The 20,617-nt window shown below is 37.2% G+C and overlaps 2 protein-coding genes across 2 annotated transcripts; both read left to right on the top strand.

Annotated features, from left to right (window-relative positions):
- The first annotated feature begins 4,224 nt into the window (after positions 1-4,224).
- On the top strand, positions 4,225-8,581 carry LOC585196 (scavenger receptor cysteine-rich domain superfamily protein-like). The gene is made up of 5 exons (XM_011674436.2): positions 4,225-4,455; positions 5,277-5,636; positions 6,376-6,741; positions 7,198-7,521; positions 8,253-8,581. The coding sequence occupies exons 1-5, from the start codon at positions 4,392-4,394 to the stop codon at positions 8,579-8,581; spliced, it is 1,443 nt and encodes a 480-aa protein (XP_011672738.1). The 5' UTR covers positions 4,225-4,391.
- Positions 8,582-9,173: 592 nt separating this feature from the next.
- On the top strand, positions 9,174-14,918 carry LOC105442375 (deleted in malignant brain tumors 1 protein-like). The gene is made up of 5 exons (XM_011674430.2): positions 9,174-9,543; positions 10,478-10,843; positions 11,705-11,782; positions 12,222-12,303; positions 14,772-14,918. The coding sequence occupies exons 1-5, from the start codon at positions 9,204-9,206 to the stop codon at positions 14,827-14,829; spliced, it is 924 nt and encodes a 307-aa protein (XP_011672732.1). The 5' UTR covers positions 9,174-9,203; the 3' UTR covers positions 14,830-14,918.
- Positions 14,919-20,617: the final 5,699 nt, after the last annotated feature.

The raw sequence follows: 20,617 nt of genomic DNA, 5'->3' as shown, positions 1-20,617 counted from the left end.
ATTATTATATTTTTAATTTTACATTGTTCCGCATTTTATGACAATATTTTTAATTTTACATTGTTCCGCCTTTTATGACAATATTTTCAATCGATATTATTCCTTCAGGTGCTTTTACAGTAATTCATTTCTGCATATAAATAGTGGTGATGTCGTGGTCTAGTGGTTCATTCACTTGACTCTCAATCCCAGGGTTATGGGTTCCAATCCAAGTCGGCATTAACGTTCTTCGGCAAGACATTAATCCACAGCTGGAACACTGGATATATACTGGGACCGGAAATAGAATACTATTTCCACTACAAGATAAATTATTTGGTTTAAGATGTTCAAATAATCATGCATTGAATTGTATACTAATTGTGGTTCGACAGAGGTTGTATACTTGTAAAATGAATTAGCAAAATTGTCTGATTTTGATAATATCAGAGTTTCACTTATAAATTATTTCAGAAATCAAAAGTATATTGAATTCGAATTGTAGAAATAATACATTCACAATAAAATGGTTTTAATTCAGGACTTTATTTATAAAAACGGATATTCGTCTATATTTTTGGCCTGCATAATTATTTTTAAATGAAGATTCCTGTTATGACACAAATTCAGTTTAGGGGAACTACGAGTGATTTAATATCATCTATTTCTTTGTCTACCCTTTAAGGAAGAGGCTCATCAGACTTTTGTTACATAGTAAATGGATAACACGGGAAGTGAAGTGAGTAAATCAATGGATATGTCCGGAGTTAGCGTTTGACCTCAAATAACCAATGTTTTTTCTTTCTTTCTTTTTCTTTTTTTTTTACAAAGAAACGTCGCCTCGCACTCATTACTGTGCATTTGACAGTTAACTACCCTCAAAGCGCGGTGATGTAGAGCACCGTGAATAAAAGTTTTGTGTTCCTTTTGAAGAAGAAAAATCCGCCCGTTTATTACAGAATGCACTTATGTGTTAGTAGCTTCATGGTTGATGCATACATGAATGATTACATAACTTTTATGAAGGCTTAGCGAGTTTTGGGGCGCCTTGTCATGGCTGTGGGCGCTCGGTCTCATGTTTCAGGGTGGTGCTATGCGGCCTTTCATCGGTGCAATAGGGACCTTTCGATTTGCACGAAGACAAAGTGGATTGCTACGGTCGACGTCCTTTTAATGCACTGCCTTGAATGGACGTCACACGTATCAGTCCACGCAAATCTAAAAGTCCCTAATGATGGGGCTTGCCTGACGTAGCAGTAACTATTGTGTTAGTTGGTGGGTTTTTTATTTATTTATTGTGGTATAAAAAACATTGTACATGGCAGCCTTTCGGCTGAATTGAGTGCAATTTACATAAGTATTAACACAAGGATACTGCACAAAATACAAAAGTATTTCAAAGTCATTAAAAATAGTACATTCAGAACAAACAATTATAGGTACACCTTAGATCAAAGAATATTGATGGTGGGATAACGGAAGTGGTTAATGGATGTGGAAAAATAAGTGTTTTATATGACTTTAAAAGCAAATTCATAGGAGGAATATAACAGTTGATTAAAATTAGGATCAGTGCTAAGAAAAATTATCTGTTTTGCATGCTTCAAAGTAGGCCTATTGTCATGTGGGTGCAAGGTACATGTATATGGAGAACAAAATGGAAGTATAATTCACCTAAGACGCTTGGAGAGTGAAATTATAGTTTCACTTCCTATTATTGGCTAATAGAGAATATGGTTGGTAATGCAATATTGAAATTAATATAATCCGTATTAACAAAACAGTAAACCTTCAGTAAACAATATAAGTTTTCATTCAAGCACATCTATAAGATAACACTTTGATTTACGTATATGCTCAGCATTTATGAACAAACGATCTGTCTTTACATTATTCCAGTTTTTAATTGAGTAACCTCACAATGAAGGGGAGTGCGCTCTTTCTTAGCGCTCATTTTTGCATTTGATTTCGGAATAGTCATTAGCGTTGCGCAGGTTGCGGGAAGTGCGGGAAGCTCGCGTAGGGGGAGCCAGTGATAGAAGGGGGCGTTTCCTTTGTGAGGTTACTCGCAAATTTCTTTGTTAACCTTTCCCTCCTCTCCTCCAGTGTGGGAAGGTCAAGAACATTGAGGGCATCATCATAACTCGTGTATCTTTGGCCAAGCATGAGGCGACACGCTCGTTTCTGAATTCTCTCTATCAATTTCTTGTCTGCCCTAGTCAAACCTGAATGCCAAACAGGTGCGCAATATTCGACTTTCGGGCGCACGTACGAACAATACACAACTTTCAGATCCTCAACAGGTGGCCGAAAGCCTTTCAAGATACGCATCATGTGTAGCCTCATGCTTGCCGCCTTGACCATTTCTGTGACATGATATGACCATTTTAAGTCCTCCTGTACAAACACACCCAAAAGCTTAATTAGTTGTACTTCACTCATTTCCAGGTCACCAATTTTTAATTTTGGGACGGTTGCCTGGTTTCTCATGAACTGAACGGTCATGAAGACACATTTGCTAGGGTTCAGTTTCGTGCTATTGTCTTTGGTCCATTTCTCAAGATCATTTACCACTTCTTGGATTTTGGGTTGATCCGTTGCCTTCCTACATTCAAGCAGGGAGAGGTCGTCGACGTAATTCCAACATTGAACATCACTGTCCTTGAACACGTCGTTGATAATGCAGAGAAAGATAAGCGGCCCAAGTCGAGTGCCCTGGGGCGCACCTGCCGAGATCTCCACCCAGTCAGAGAGCTGTGACATGTAGCGCACACATTGTTCTCGATTGGAAAGGAAGCTGGAAATCCATGCCACCAAAGACGGGGATGCCCCCATTTCGAGTAGTTTCCTAATCGCTAGTCCATGATCTATCCTGTCGAAAGCTTTTGGTTGGTGGCATTGTTGCCCCCAGCCTGAACTCGGTTGACTTCACAATCTGGTGCAGTCGATCTTGATCTGGTTATGCACATACTATAACTGGATTATTGTGCACCATCTTTGGGGTGTTGCCAATTTGAGATATGTTTTCCAAATCATTAGGAGTAGTCACAACAATGTAATTGTTTGGCCAATTATCAAACGATAATTATGTGTCTTTTGTATTGTTTTTTTCCCTATTTATTACCTTGAATATATGTTTGTTTATTTGTTGCTTGTGGAGGAGAAAATATGGAGACAAAATCCACATTTACCTTTTGACTTTTATAGTCTGTTAATAGGCCTACATTAAAAACAACAAACATTACATTCCTTTTTTTTATATAAACATTGAGACTAAAATTAAAACTAAAATACTATTGATGAGAGCATGATCTCTTTAAAGGTACTCTGTCCCATTTGCAGGCCCCAAAAATGAAAAGGTTAAATTCCAATGACATTTGAAAGACAATGCTAATTTAGAACTTCCCTCAAAACAGAAGGGCTTGAAAATGGCTTTTAGTGGGAAAATAACGACCGTTAGTTGCGCGTTTTGTGCTGCACAAAGATTCAATCAGTTTAATGTTGGCCATCACCAGTAGTGGGTTATTGATATAGGCAAATACTCATGCACCTGTTACAGCTCATTTTATGTACATGTTATTACCAAAGAAAAAAATCAGTCAGTCACTCAATAGTGTCTGACAGTGAAGTCTAGAAGGTAAAAGGGGTTTCGTTGCATAATTTGAATACGAGGACACTAGTACTGCTAATGTTTAAATTTCACAGATAGGACGTACATGACATATTCATAATTCCTGCAAAGTTCAATAGAATTTGATGTTGGCTGCAAAAGAAACATAGTATATGTAAAGACAAGAGAGGATAAATGCCTCGGGGGTCCATTTGAATAACTTACACAACATATTAACAAGTCAAATAAAAAGAGGGCTAAAAATATAACTTGAACGTAACCATGGAAACTTGCAGAACCAAAAATAATCCACCGGGGTGACATCCTGTGTTTCGGTATACCTGGTTTTTAAACAAAACAACATTTCCTGTCTCCTTCCTGTCAATTCATAATCACTGCAAGAAGGAATAGCGAAGGTCAATCTCGAAATGTTACAACACAAAGCCATGTCAACATAAATTATTAGTTTTGAAGTTAGTGTTGCTGCATACAAACAAAGATGGTTGTGTCACTTCGTGAAGAGGTCTAAATGTATTATTCGCTCTAGCTTTGCCAAAGCCACGAATGTGCATTACTAGAAAATATTGCTAGTAGTATATGTCAGAGAGTGAAAATAAGTTAAATTTTAACGCTTGTTCTGTCCGATGCCGAAATATTATCATCTAAGTTCGGGATACCAGTAGGAAAGCCGTGCCATAGATGTGGATCTGACAAATCAAATTGGTACTCTTGGATGAATGTGGTCGTTTTTATATGATTGGATAATTACAGGTTACTACGTCATAGTCTCTACTTAAACAACATGCGAAGTTTGGTTGTTGGTTGTATTTGTGTGTTCACGCTTGTAGCTATTTCACGAAGCGCAGGTAGGAATCAATATTTATGTCTGATTGATTGATTGATTTTTATTCGCTAAGCTTCCAACATACAACAATATAGAGTACCGAAGCTGTGACGTCATACAAATCTATTTTTAGAATTTCTCTATTTTTTTCTTCATTTTCGGAAAGAGCATCAAGTTAGGAGCCAGAGTAAATAACACTGAGTTGCTATGGGAAATATTTTTATTTAGATGGTCATATCTCAGCCAATTACATATTCAATTACTTTTCGACATTTGGACATTATTGTTGATGCTCTTTCAGAAAACGAAGAAAAAATTGAGAAATTTTAAAAATAGATTTTTGATGACGTCACACTTCATCACTCAAGAATATTCAAGAATAACAGATCAAAATTAAGTCATCTTAAACAGGATAACCCACGAAAGCTCAAGAGCTTATTTACAGTGAATAAATAAATATCACGGGATTGATAGTAAATACAAGTTTTATGATATTCCTTCGTTTGCCCTCTCTCTTAATTTTGAAAATGTACAAATATTCTCTATTTCTTGTTGTATGCAATTTCTCAAATGTTGTACGTCCAACAATTTTGGCTGACCATGTCTTATCCAAGATATATCAGTTACAATGAGTGAAAAAATAGATGAATTAGTGAATAACTAATACCTTGATATTAATTACCCAAATTGGCTTTTTCAAATAAATTTCTTATGACCTTCAATCTCTTTTTTATTAAGCATATTCATCTTTGGCTTGATGATGGTAATGATTATTTGGAATGATGACGATTGCTGAAATGAAAGTAGAGTTAACGCTTAATTTGTTTTTGTACATTTAAAAAGGTTATAGCAGGGCACAACCAAATGGAATTCGACTAGTGGGTGGAAACGATCAATATGAAGGACGAGTTGAGATCTTCTACCTTGGTGTCTGGTCCACTGTGTGTGACGATAACTTCTATGCCGAGGCAGCTAACGTACTGTGTAGGATGCTGGGTTTCACCTCGGCCACTAGTTCTTACTGCTGCTCTAAATTCGGACAGGGATCCGGGGAAAGTATGTTTAGTAATTTCTACTGCGAAGGACACGAAGCTAATATCTCGGAATGCAGATATCGTTTTGATTCTGCGGCGGTAGTTTCCTCTTCCGATTCGAAGTACTCATGTGATCATTCGGAAGATGTTGCTTTAGTATGCGATCCAGGTGAGTAGGGCGTGTTTTTTAAAGCAAGTTTTATCACATCTTCGTTTTATTAACATCCCGTTCCGATTGATTATGCTCTCGGGCAAATGCCATATCTATACTTGAGTGATCTCTGATTAAACAAAAAACAGGCCATTTCTTTTTCAACATATTTTCCCTTCCGTAGGGTTTTATTATTATTATGTAAACAAAGAACAAATTTATAAATGATTGAGTATGATGTTTGTAATACAAATTAAATCTAATCACGACACATGAAATGATGAACAAATATAGCAAAATATATATTTATCAAATTTCAATTGTACATATTTTACAAAAATACTCAAATACTTGGTAAACAGAAACTTTTTTTCAGGAATTTTTTTTTCTTTTTAATTTGTTCGTGCAATATATATTTCCATATCATAATTCGATTCGATTGTCACCATAAACGATTGTCTTGGCTTTTATTTCATCAAAATCTATAGGGCTAGGGTCATTGTTAAAAAAAAAGGTTAGGTTTAGGGTTAGGGGTAAAACATTTTATTTGTCCAGGTTCACGGTGATATAGTGTAGTACATTGCCTAGGGAGCATCTGTCGCCCGAGCCTGCGTCGTAAAAACCTTGATTTAACTATCTTTTTAAACACTGGTTTCACGACGCATGTGCTTTTCTTGTATATGCAATAATTAGATAATCGTTATTTTTGTCTCTTCTTGGTCATGCATCATGTTCGCTTTCCTCCTTCTTTTTGCAGGCAACGTTGAAAGCAACTCGTTTGACATTCGACTCGTAGGTGGAGAAACTCCATTTGATGGCAGGGTGGAGATTTACCACGAAGGCTCCTGGGCGACTGTCTGTGACGAACGTATACGCACCCAAGAGGCAAACGTCCTGTGTAGGATGCTCGGGCACATCTCGGCCAGTAGCTATCACTGCTGCGCGGAATTCGGTAGAGGGGTTGGCGATAACGTGATGAGGGATATACAATGTGAAGGGAGCGAGTTTAATATTACGGATTGCGAGTTTAGTCATCTTCCACACCAACCCGGCTACTCTTCATCTGATGGTACGGGCGAGTACTGCGACCATTCGGATGATCTAGGACTAGTATGCATACCAGGTAAATAAAGTTAGTCCATGTAAAACAAGAAAATGGAAGAGAGGCAAAGGGTCCATACTGGGGAAAACCCCTGTTTTTACAACGACACTTTGAAGAGGCAGTTAAAATTAATTCCAGCCGTTCTTAGAAAAGCCTCATATAGAGCCTCACAGAAATGACGTTCTATAGCATCAAATATGGCAGAAACAGAGCGCCGTCAAGCTGTTGAGAGCGATGTCGAGAATTTCACAGCAATTTGCTCTCATGAATACAAGGTATGTGGCTTCCGCAGAGCCAGTTCAGAAAACATTGGATGGCTATCGTTATCGACACGACGGACTGCCATCAATGTAAAGAGAGAAAAGGCGAGAATTGTGTTGTTTATTCAAGGTTTTGTATAAAAAGACTAACTTTCCGACGCAAAAAAACAACAACCAAATATATATTTTTACCGATTTATTTTTCATCAAAATGCAGGTGAAGTACGAATCCGGAACGGTTCAAAACGCCTCGGTCACCAGAAGGGCAGAGTAGAACTGTTGCAAGGACACAAATGGAAAGCTTTCTGCACCGAATCCATGGACCTCAATCTCGCCATCGTCCTATGCCGGATGCTTGGAGAACATACCGCTAAGTCCTACTATGATATGGAGTTGTTGGACAATGAAGAGGGCGCTGTTCTTAACGTCACCTACGTGTGTCAGGGAAACGAAGACAGTGTTGCTGAGTGTGAGGAGCAGAGCAAAGCGACTGTCAATTGCAGTAGGGACCAACGGATAGCAGGGATTACGTGCGCCAGTCGTAAGTTAAAAATATCCCTTTTCCCTTCAACCTTTCCGCACCACACTTTAATATCCAAAGACTCGAGAATTAAAATCCCTCCAGAATATACCCCTGGGTCCCGGTCATATCAAGAGTTCCTATTGGTCCAAATTAATCGCAATTCCTTCAATCAATCGCACGTTTGCAGTCTCTTATTTTACAACAGTTGCGATTGATATAAACTCTTTGTAAGACGGAGCCTTGGTTAGAAATGTGAAATGGACTTCGTAAAGCGAGACGTGGAAATAAATATGACGTCGCATGATGTATGCAATGACACGAGACATTTGAAATATTAAAAAAAAGATATCACAATGTGACAAGAGGTTACATTAAATGAGACCCTCTTTTTATGCGAAATTTGGTTCCAACTTAAAATACAAAACTGAGAAAGTTCTGAGTTCTTGGAAAAAACAATAATGTTTGATGATCCTTATTCACAACGTCAAATTCTAATGAAACGTGTTCTAGTTGTAATATTGCCTTATGGGATAATAGATTCACTATCTAAACATCCGAGTATAAAAGTTTCTTGTGATTTATTAAAATTTAAAAGCTGCGACTATAGCATATGTTGGCAATAAAATCCTGGTTCCCCAAATACAGCCCGTAACCAGTGCAGTAAAGCGCCTTCTATTGTGTAACCCTCTTGTTTGTTGTACCTCCCATCATTTTTCAAATATTTCAACTATAATCTTTTTAAATCATAGTCCCAGTCCGTCTTGTCTCCAAGAAGGACAACGAAGGAAGAGTCGAGGTCTACCATGGAAGATCATGGTCTGCAATCTGCTATACATCGTGGAACATACAAGCCGCCGACGTTGTCTGCCGAATGTTGGGCTTCTCTGGTGCCTCTGCGGCTTTCCGTGACGAGGAATTACTTGAAGCGCCCTCTGCGAGCATCCTGTATGAGAGTATCGAGTGTACCGGAACGGAAAGAAACCTTGCCCATTGCAACATGTCGGAGTCTCGGCGGGGAAGGTGTGACCTCGATGGATGCGCAGCTGCTGGGTGTGCCGGAGAGGTTAATGGAGTTTGAGTTTGAGTTTTAGTTAGAGTTAGAGTTAGAGTTTTAGTTTGAGTTTGAGTTTGAGTTTGAGTTTGAGTTTATGAACAACAAAAATTATAACAAGTAAAACAAACATAATGTATCAAGCATGACTACATAAAAGATAACAATATAACACAAGATCGATAACATTATGATTATAATCTTCATCATATTATAGCTATATAATAGTACGGGGTAAATGGAGCCCTATCAAATAAAAAAAGATATGCTAAACAAGAAAACGAGGTATCAAACAAACATAGGGTAAAATTACCTATGTTTCTCTTATTCTATTATATGAAATAAGTATTTTAGTTACCTTTGTAGGCCAACACGTGTAAAGTGCCTCCATGGTATTGGGACAGCTGAAAATTCAAATTCCAGATTCATTTTCTACAACAATTAATATTCATTTTTAAAGACTTTATTTCGTTAAATATTGTAGACAAACTAATGAACAACATATTTTGAACTTCCCGCTTATAAGAGATCACGCGAATTCGTTTGTTGACCGTTTAAGCCTACATTAGCAATCTATCCGTATTCTGCAAGAGATATATCACTTGATAAGAAATTGATATATTCATATTTTGCCCTAGTTGAGGTACCAATGCGACTGTCGGGAGGAGCGGATTTTCATTCGGGAAGGGTCGAGCTATTCTACTACGGTTCCTGGGGCACGATGTGTGCTGCAGACGACCTCAGCACGACCTCCACGCCGCACTACGCCATGAACATCGCAAACGTGATATGCCGGATGCTCGGGTTCCCGAGGGCGTTGTCTTACGAGTGCTGCGGACACTACGGACAAGGTCTCGGAGGCATCTTCCTGGATACTCTCAAATGCACTGGCAAGGGAGCCAACATCCTCGAATGCCCGCGGAGCGATCAAGGATTGCACAGGCGATGCCATCATTTCATGGACCTTGGAGTAACTTGCCAGGAAAACGGTTTGTCTTCTCTGAAAATGCTGTTACCGTAAAATTGTTCGTGGACAGTGCAACATTATAATATTATAGTGTGTACTAACCCACTAGGACTACAATTATATAATATTGACTGGCCTTGAGGTAGATACCAGGAACTACATCACCCCTTACGAAAACATAGTGACCGAGTCGGAGACGAGGTCAGTATGATTTCAGTAAGGTCATTATATTATTGTATCTCCCGAAATATGAGCCAGTGAATATTTGAATTCCGTTGTAAGCAAGAAAGGGTACACGCTGCTTTGAAGGTCCCAGATGTTAAATGGGGCCAAGACGTATTGGGCTAAATATTGATCGCAATTTCTGTGGACAAAGTCAAAGGTGAAACCCGGAACAGTGAAAATTTCAGGAAATATTGTTCGCTTGAAACTGCTTGTTTGTGGATGCATTTAATTGCAAGTTAAAAATACCCTTTATAGGTAATAGGGAATAAAAATAGATTGACATCTTCAAGGTCCGATTCACAAAGTTGGTATTTCTTATTTTTATCTACTGTCATTTTGCCTTTTTTCTTGCTTGTCATCTCTGCCAAAACCCACGTTGAGTTTCAACCGAATTTTGTGAAGTTCAGACTCAAAAGATGAAAAGTACTGCATCGGTACTTATCATAACAGGGCCACACGTTTACAAGGAGGCGAATCCAATATTCTTTTCTCATAGGAAGGCAAACAAAAAGGGGGTTGATAATGATTAGTTTTTACTACATATTTAGGTTCCTTCTAAGAAAATAAATGAAGGGGACACCTTTTTCTTGGGGGGGGGGGGGGAGGGGGTAGTGATATGTCACTGGGGTGTGCCCGTGGATACTGACGGTTTCGCAACCCCTTTCGCCTTTCCGTATTCATGTAAATTTGCCTTCTTCACCCTCTCTTTTATTTTTTTTCTAATTCAACAGTTGATTATCGAATCCGCCTGGTAGGAGGCGCATCCAAACTGGAGGGGCGAGTCGAAGTGAAGTCGGACAGCTCATGGGGGACAATCTGCGATGACAACTGGGACTTGACCGACTCCAACGTGGTCTGCAGGATGCTCGGGTACGAGCGGGCAGAGAGCTACTTCTCCTGCGAGAAATACGAGAAGGTGTCCAAGCGGAAGCAGATCATTCTGGACGAAGTTGAATGCGATGGAACCGAGGCGAACATCGGGCATTGTCGGGTCCAGCATTGGCACGACTGTACGCATGATGAGGATGTCGGTATGAAGTGTGTCGATTGGAAAACAGGCACCTCTACAACACTGAGCTCTTCTACGAAAGCAGCTGGTAAAGCAAACTCAGATTATACCTGGGGTCCGTTGCACAAAACTTACTATTGATGGTAGTTTCGCCATCAATGGTAACTACCATGAAAACCTTGATTTTGATTGGCTGTTGAGCCCTGTTACCATGGTAGTTGCCATTGATGGCAAAGTTACCATCAATGGTAAGTTTTGTGCAACGGGGCCAGGATTCACTCACATTCAACAACGCAGTCATCAGATTTACATGTGGTCAATCCTCACACTACATTAGCCCAGAAATCAATCAGACATAAGGATCCAGATACAGATGTATCATCATTTCACAGATGTAAATATTACTTACATAACATATATAAACTACATATCGTTTTTCATTATATCGAACATAAATTTAATTTTTTTATGATCTATTAGACATTTCACTAGACTTAACAATTTACTTCTTTCTTCTTTTCTTCTTGTTCTTTGTAAATAGTGTAAATAGTTTTGGAATTGTATTTGTGTAAAATGATATTTGGAGGTGTTATGTATTTATGCATTTATTTGATCATCTATCAATTCATTCATTCCTTTATTAATTTCTCATGTATTTATCAATTATGTTTCTTTATTATATATATATCTATTTATTTGTTATTTTCTAATGATATATATTCATGTTATATATTAATTAATGGTAGCCCGTCGGTAATTGTGATGATTTTGTCTTATGCTTATGCAGTAAACCTCAAACAATACTCTGTTTAGAAAAATGTAATTATACAAGATGAAATGTTTCAGCAAGGCTTTCTGGTAGAAATCTAAGAAAGCTCGAACCTATCTTCAAGTATTAAAGGAATCAAATGGTTATATTTTTAATGATCTCGTAATTGTAATTACGCAGACGTGACTGGAAATTTGGCGAGCTACAATGAAGCAACCACCGAAAATCCATCGAGATTGCCAGCTCGTAAAACATTCGGTAAGTATTTTTTATTTTGCACGACTGTTTAAAGTAGTAGTAGTAGTAGTAGTAGTAGAAGAATAAGTAGTATTAGTAGTAGTAGTAGTAGTAGTAGTAGTAGAAGTACTACTAGTAGTAGTAGTAGAAGTAGTTCTTGTATTACTAGTATTAGTACTATTATTACTATTCTTAGTAGTAGTAGTAGTAGCAGCAGTAGTAGTAGTATATGTAGTTTTAGTTGGGCCTGTTGATGTAGCGATTATAATAGTAATTATGATAGTAGTACATGCATTCATATAGTAGATATACACTGTATTTGCAGAAGTAGTTTTTAAAGCAGCAGCAACAACATTGGTCTAGGTAGTGGTGGTAGTTATCAAGTCAGTGCTTACCAAGCATTAGTAGATGTTTAATGGAGTAATTTTATGTCATTTCTTTGTTTCTATTTTGTTTATAGCCTTGGTTATATCTCAGGTGGTGTACATTCTAGTGGCTCTTATTGTTATTGTCTTATTGACAATAAGGATGCAGCTGTATAGGTACGGCATGCTTTTATTTCATAATACATCCTTCCACGCTTACAAAAGTGCGCATGCGCCAACATGGGCGCCATTTTAAATTGCCAGTAAACATTGCGAGTAACGTACTGTTATGTTATGCAGCATGCAAAGCCGGCAGTCGCAGGCAGTGGTGCAGCAATACATGAAAATATTGATGCCGCAATTATTACTCTCAAATTAAAATGGCGGCCTTAACCGTGAAGGAATGTACTCTTTAATATTTCAATAATTGACCTAATTAAGAGGAAGAAGGACCAAATCCATCATAAAAAAACACACGAATGAGCAAGAATAACCTTTACATTACACATTCGTTTATTATATACATGTAGTAAATGCACGAAATAAATCCAAATATCACTACAGTTTTGTTTTTTTGCCATTGGTGTTATTATCATCATCATAATCATCATTGTTTTTATTACTAGTATTGTTATTCTCATTTAATAATATTACTCTTATCATTATGTTTTTATTATTATCATCATTGTCATGACTATTATTATTAGTATTATCATTAATATTACATTTAATATATTTTTTCAATTTTTATCGATGTATTAAATTAAGCGGGGGGGGGGGGCTTTTATCAAATGGGTGCGTTGAACTCACCACACCGCGCCGCACCGCGCCGCACCGCACCCTTTCGATGTAAGCCCAATTGTTCGTTGATATTTGATATGTGTGGCATGATTAATTTTGTTAGGGATGTTATTTGGATCTGCATAGACCCAATTAATACCCAAATCCCAATTGTTTAATTCAAATATCACATAAGCAACTTTGGCGCAAGTCGATTTTTGCACTCTCGCAAACAATGCCTCCTGTTCATCCAATCGTGAACACATACCACACAAAAATGATACCAACAGATGTTACGATCCAGCTCAATTCGTACACTTATTTATTAAGTTTCTGTTCTCACCTTCGTATTTTGAAGTCCGAACTGAGAGAGTTCACCTCTTCGAATGGCTGTTCTTTGATGTTTAAAACTTGCCCGAAGCAGAACAATCCGATAGTTAAATGGTGATTTGCATTCGCCTTGTGCAAATAGAGATGGCGTCTGAATGCATCCAACTATACACCGATGATTCTAATTTACACGTATGCCTGCATATCGTACAGCAATAGGCAAGTAGAGGAGAACATGTGAGTCATGTATCATGATGTGTGCATTGAGGCCGCGACACTCATTAGTATACTATCCAACAGTGTAGCCAGGAATTTTTAAAAGGAGGTATTTGTTTTCCCAATTTGTGAGGAAATATTAGTGGCGAATCAGCCAGCCTGTGAATAAGCGGAGGAGAGGGGGGAATGGGGGAGGGGGGGGGGGGGGGGGGGGGCTAAGGAGTACTATTGTTTTCCCTTCTAATTCGTGAGAAAATATTTAGCGGCGAACCAGCCAGCCGGTGAAAAAGCGGCGGGGGGGGGGGGGGTAAGGAGCACAATTTGTTTTGGTTCAATGGGAGATTGGGGGAAAATATTACATTTCCCCCCTCAACATCCACCCCCATACACATAGATGAAACGCAGATAAAGGGTGTCTGTATAATTCTAACCCAACCCCCTTTTTTTGTCATTATATTCCGTTGAGAGCCAGAAGGATGTAAACTCTTTGTTTAAGCATATGAGTGAACGCCCTTCTGGCTCCAAAAAGAATCACCGTACGTACTCTCTCTCTCGTTTACTCTCTCTTTCTCTCTCGCTCTCCCTCTCTCTCCCCCTCGCCCCCCTCTCGCTCTCTCCTTTCTCGTTCACTTTAGTAATATACATCTTTATCTATTCACACTGCCCCCCCTCTCTCTCTCTCTCTTTCTCTCACTCTCTCTATCTCTCTCTCTCTCTCTCTCTCCTCCCGTAAAAATTACCCTCGAAGTTAACAGCTCTCTAAGGACAAATACCCCTATTATAAAAGCAAACTTATTATAAGGGAAGGAAATTTATCTTCATTTAACAGCTAAATGAGGATAAATTTATCTTCATTATTTATTTTGACAGCTAAATGAGGATAAATTGATCTTCATTTAACAGATAAATGAGGATGAATTTATCATCATTTAACAGCTAAATTAGGATAAATTTATCCTCGTTTACACAGTTTAATGAGGATAAGTCAGAAATGTGGGTGGTAGTGTGTGGAGATGTGAAAGAAAAATCAAGGAATCAGTTTGATGAAATTTTGAGGAAAAGTGAACAAAAATTCGTTCATTTTGAAAAGATATACTGTTTAATATCAATTTCATTGTTACTATCAGTGATATCAATGATATCATCATCATCATCATCGTTTTTATCTCCATTATCATGTGATTAGCATTAGCGTAATCATTAACCTTATTCATTGTTCTGTAATCATCATCACTGTTGTTATCATTATTACTAATAGATTTGTGAAGGGATCCTTGTACATTATCAACACTGTATACTTGATTTACTTTGTTATACAGGCGAAGAGCAGTAGAATCGAACGTCACGGAGATTCCTTTGACCGGAACTGAAAAATAAGCATCGTCATATGGAAACGTTCGCTTGTATTTGTCTCATAAAAGAATTTGACCACGAACTGACTCCCACACGGTGTTGAGTGCTCAGGGGTCACAGGCCACTGGCTTCATCGGGCAGGTAGTTCCATTATGTGAATGGGTAAATTAACTATTACAAAATGAGGGGACACATTACATTGTACAATAGGGACACATATTGTTTTTATTGTGCAGAACATACTCTTTTATTGACTTACTTATTGCGTGAAACTATAAAACCAAAATGCATTTTGTATTCTAACAATTGGAGTACAAAGAATAATAACAGGTGAATGAAATGCATAAACACCACAAACACCTGGGGAGGAAGCATTCATAAGTTTGAATACATATAGTTGATAAACGACTCCGATGAAACTAGAAAACCAAAATAAAAATTGGGTTCTGGCAATTGGAGTACAAAGAATGATAGCAGATGAATGAAAATGCTTCAACAGCAACACAAACACCTGGGAAGCTAGGAATTAAGCATCCATAAATTTGAATAATTTAGTTGATAAACGACTCCGCATGTGGACGTTTGTTGGAGCAGAAAGCAGTGGATTCTTAACAACACGAACCCATTTAACCGAATGTCGGAACGTAAATTAAATTTGGCGCGGTTGGAAAATGCATCTTTCTACCCTGCGAATTTAATGGTACGATCCAGTAAATTAAAACAGTAAAATGGGTCTTATTTAAAAATTACTCATTAAATAAAACCCAAAACTTCAGTGATATTAGAAAAAATATGTTATATCTTACTAATAATTAAAAAAAGATGTATAGACATTGTGAAAGTGTCGCATTTTACGATAAAAGACACCGATTTAGCGAAGATGACGTCATTAGTGCGCTTGCATCAGGGAATTCAAGGTCAAAAGGTCAATTCAGACCCTGATAAGTTATTGGTCGAGCCTTTTTGTTTCCTTTATTCCGACAGAATTATACAATCAATCAAAACAAGTTTGATACCAGAAGAAAGCTAACGATTAGTATTTTCATTAACCGCTTGCCCCAAAGTCTCTTGACCACAGTGAAACGAGTGAGAGCTTGCGAGAGCGGCCAAAGTGTGATTGAAACTCGATATTTGCTCTTCTCCAACGCAAAAAGAGACGACATTGTGCTGGATAAATGTATTTTTTCCGACAAAAGTACAGAAAATTTGCATATGGTCTTTTTATATTATACTTTATGAAATGTTACCCGAGTGACTTCCGGGCGCCCCAATGCTGGAAAGAAACGCACATTTTAGAAAACTTCACTTTTTCATGGAAAAATGCTTATTTGTTCTATGCACGCAAGTCAGATTGAGCGGATGATACAACGTTTCCATATGCTAATGGGCCTAGCTATTGCAGAAAATGAGTTGCAGCCTTTTAGACCCCGCTCTCACTAGGGCGCTTTAGCAACGGGACGATAGACAAAGACGACCGGAGAAATCACTCAACCGAGATCGTCCTGTACTATGCTCCCGTCTTCATTTGTAACCTGTATACTCATTCTTAAAGACGCGAAGTCTTGCGTTCTATCAGGGAATTTCGACACCATTCGGTTATTTACTCGATGTCAGGTGTAAGTCAATAAATGAGAGAGGTCATCACATATTCACGAGCAACAGGTCTTATGTAAATATTGGGGACATTGAATATCAACTTATAGATAAAGGTGAGTTCTGGTTTAAAAAAAAAATGAATTCCTATAGAATCAAACGAAACTTACACTGAGTGTTCAGGATTACAAATAAATGTCATTTGCCAAACAATTTGGGTAGAAAATGTATACTGGCTGAGTAATGAGCATAGAAAGATTAGGAAATCAAGGTTAGTAGCCGGGGTTAGTATCCCCGACACCACTTATGTAGTCCCACATCTTTCTGTGTCAGTGCTTGTTACTTTACTAAGACTAGGCCAAATTTATTATAATGTTGATGACTCCAGAACTTTGCAGTACACATCAATACTTACATGCTACATGATCATCTGTTTCTGATCCATTCCACACCTTTTCCTTCACAATGCAATTGCATTACCAGAACTCACCTTTATCTATAATCTTTGGAATAACGTGACGTTGTGAAACGTGGTAAAATGAAAATAATCACAACATTTCACTCTGTCTCTTCTAATACCATATGTATTGAAATATCCGTTTTGTCATTTTTGTATTTCTTGTGATAATCATGATTATTGTGTGACCATTATATTTTGTTTGAATTTTTGTCTAATATTTGGGAATGTTGAATTTGTCCAAATTTAATGTTAATAAAGAACCATTTGGGAGGGGAAAAAACTATGTCTGAAGGAAAAGAGGTCCCTTTTCATGTGACTGCTAAAATTCAATTGTAAATAAAATATGTTTCATTTAAATACCCCCCCCCCCTGAAACGTATTGCACCTGTACATATTCACTCATAATTTCTTTCGCTTTCTGTATTTTTCTTTCATATGATTTATGTATTTGCATTGTTATATTGATGGCCTTTATTTTGTAACTGTAATATTTGTATATTTTATGAATATTGTTTATTATGCCACTGGAGGGCACTTTTTAATATTTTTAATACGTATCAATAAATAAGGATCTGAATCTGAATCATTAACGCCTGTCGTTTTTGTTTTATTTATTCTTTTGTTTAAATACTGATTTACATTTACATGTAGGCCTATTTGCTGAACAGGGATTTCCGTATGGCCTTTTTGAAACAAAAAGTGTTACATATACACTGTTGGTCATAATGGTGGAATAATTATTACCCCAATATATGGAATGATTTGACAATGATTTACTCCTAATAGATCTAGATAATAGTATACATTCTCAGATTTTATTGAATAATAATTTGTGAGTGTTTGTTTTGCGTGACTGCTAAAGCATGTGTGTGCTACTATGCTAATCAACTAGGGGACCTACGTCCTCAAGTCATAACTGACAGCAACAATAATGTGATAGTGTTGATTTCACCTGAAAACATGGCTTAAAAGGAAATAGATGTCGTGAAATGAAAAGGCGATTAATATTATATTTCAATATACAGGTATAGGCCGATTGTGCGGTGATGCTATCAATTGTGCCTGTAATGTTTGAAAAGTGGCAATTTTTAGGAAAGCAATCACAACGTCCATGTTCTTTTACAAAAAAAACATTGCAATTTATATATGTTTTACACCGAACTTCCAACAACAGCACGAAGTTTCATCGAAACTGATTCTCTAGGCATAGTTCCCCTTACACAACATATGAACAGGTCAAATAAAAAGAGGGCTAAAATATAACTCGAATGTAACCATGGAAACTTGCAGAACCAAAAATAATCCACCGGGGTGACATCCTGTGTTTCGGTATACCTGGTTTTTAAACAAAACAACATTTCCTGTCTCCTTCCTATCAATTCATAATCACTGCAAGAAGGAATAGCGAAGGTCAATCTCGAAATGTTACAACACAAAGCCATGTCAACATAAATTATTAGTTTTGAAGTTAGTGTTGCTGCATACAAACAAAGATGGTTGTGTGACTTCGTGAAGAGTTCTAAATGTATTATTCGCTCTAGCTTTGCCAAAGCCACGAATGTGCATTACTAGAAAATATTGCTAGTAGTATATGTCAGAGAGTGAAAATAAATTAAATTTTAACGCTTGTTCTGTCCGATGCCGAAATATTATCATCTAAGTTCGGGATACCAGTAGAAAAGCCGTGCCATAGATGTGGATCTGACAAATCAAATTGGTACTCTTGAATGAATGTGGTCGTTTTTATATGATTGGATAATTACAGGTTACTACGTCATAGTCTCTACTTAAACAACATGCGAAGTTTGGTTGTTGGTTGTATTTGTGTGTTCACGTTTGTAGCTATTTCACGAAGCGCAGGTAGGAATCAATATTTATGTCTAATTGATTGATTGATTTTTATTCGCTAAGCTTCCAACATACAACAATATAGAGTACCGAAGCTGTGACGTCATACAAATCTATTTTTAGAATTTCTCTATTCTTTCTTCATTTTCGGAAAGAGCATCAAGTTAGGAGCCAGAGCAAATAACACTGAGTTGCTATGGGAAATCTTTTTATTTAGATGGTCATATCTCAGCCAATTACATATTCAATTACTTTTCGACATTTGGACATTATTGTTGATGCTCTTTCAGAAAATGAAGAAAAAATTGAGAAATTCTAAAAATAGATTTTTGATGACGTCACACTTCACCACTCAAGAATATACAAGAATAACAGATCAAAATTAAGTCATCTTAAACAGGATAACCCACGAAAGCTCAAGAGCTTATTTACAGTGAATAAATAAATATCACGGGATCGATAGTAAATACAAGTTTTATGATATTCCTTCGTTTGCCCCCTCTCTTAATTTTGAAAATGTACAAATATTCTCTATTTCTTGTTGTATGCAATTTCTCAAATGTTGTACGTCCAACAATTTTGGCTGACCATGTCTTATCCAAGATATATCAGTTACAATGAGTGAAAAAATAGATGAATTAGTGAATAACTAATACCTTGATATTAATTACCCAAATTGGCTTTTTCAAATAAATTTCTTATGACCTTCAATCTCTTTTGTGTTAAGCATATTCATCTTTGACTTGATGATGGTAATGATTATTTGGAATGATGACGATTGCTGAAATGAAAGTAGATTTAACGCTTAATTTGTTTTTGTACATTTAAAAAGGTTATAGCAGGGCACATCCAAATGGAATTCGACTAGTGGGTGGAAACGATCAATATGAAGGACGAGTTGAGATCTTCTACCTCGGTGTATGGTCAACTGTGTGTGACGATTACTTCTATGCCGAGGCAGCTAACGTACTGTGTAGGATGCTGGGTTTCACCTCGGCCACTAGTTCTTACTGCTGCTCTAAATTCGGACAGGGATCTGGGGAAACTATATTTAGTAATGTCTACTGCGAAGGACACGAAACTAATATCTCGGAATGCAGATATAGTTTTTATTCTGCGGCGGTAGTTTCCTCTTCCGATTCGAAGTACTCATGTGATCATTCGGAAGATGTTGCTTTAGTATGCGATCCCGGTGAGTAGGGCGTGTTTTTTAAATCAAGTTTTATCACATCTTCGTTTTATTAACATCCCGTTCCGATTGATTATGCTCTCGGGCAAATGCCATATCTAGACTTGAGTGATCTCTGATTAAACAAAAAACAGGCCATTTCTTTTTTCAACATATTTTCCCTTCCGTAGGGTTTTATTATTATTATGTAAACAAAGAACAAATTTATAAATGATTGAGTATGATGTTTGTAATACAAATTAAATCTGATCACGACACATGAAATGATGAACAAATATAGCAAAATATATATTTATCAAATTTCAATTGTACATATATTACAAAAATACTTAAATACTTGGTAAACAGAAACTTTTTTTCAGGAATTTTTTTTCTTTTTAATTTGTTCGTGCAATATATATTTCCATATCATAATTCGATTCGATTGTCACCATATACGATTGCCTTGGCTTTTATTTCATCAAAATCTATAGGGCTAGGGTCATTGTTAAAAAAAAAGGTTAGGTTTAGGGTTAGGGGTAAAACATTTTATTTGTCCAGGTTAACGGTGATATAGTGTAGTACATCTGTCGCCCGAGCCTGCGTCGTAAAAACCTTGATTTAACTATCTTTTTAAACACTGGTTTCACGACGCATGTGCTTTTCTTGTATATGCAATAATTAGATAATCGTTATTTTTGTCTCTTCTTTGTCATGCATCACGTTCGCATTCCTCCTTCTTT

The sequence above is a fragment of the Strongylocentrotus purpuratus genome, unplaced genomic scaffold (assembly GCF_000002235.5).
Source record: "Strongylocentrotus purpuratus isolate Spur 01 unplaced genomic scaffold, Spur_5.0 spur5_scaffold_17, whole genome shotgun sequence".
Lineage (NCBI taxonomy): Eukaryota > Metazoa > Echinodermata > Echinoidea > Camarodonta > Strongylocentrotidae > Strongylocentrotus > Strongylocentrotus purpuratus.
This window is presented reverse-complemented; position numbering and strand designations above follow the sequence as displayed.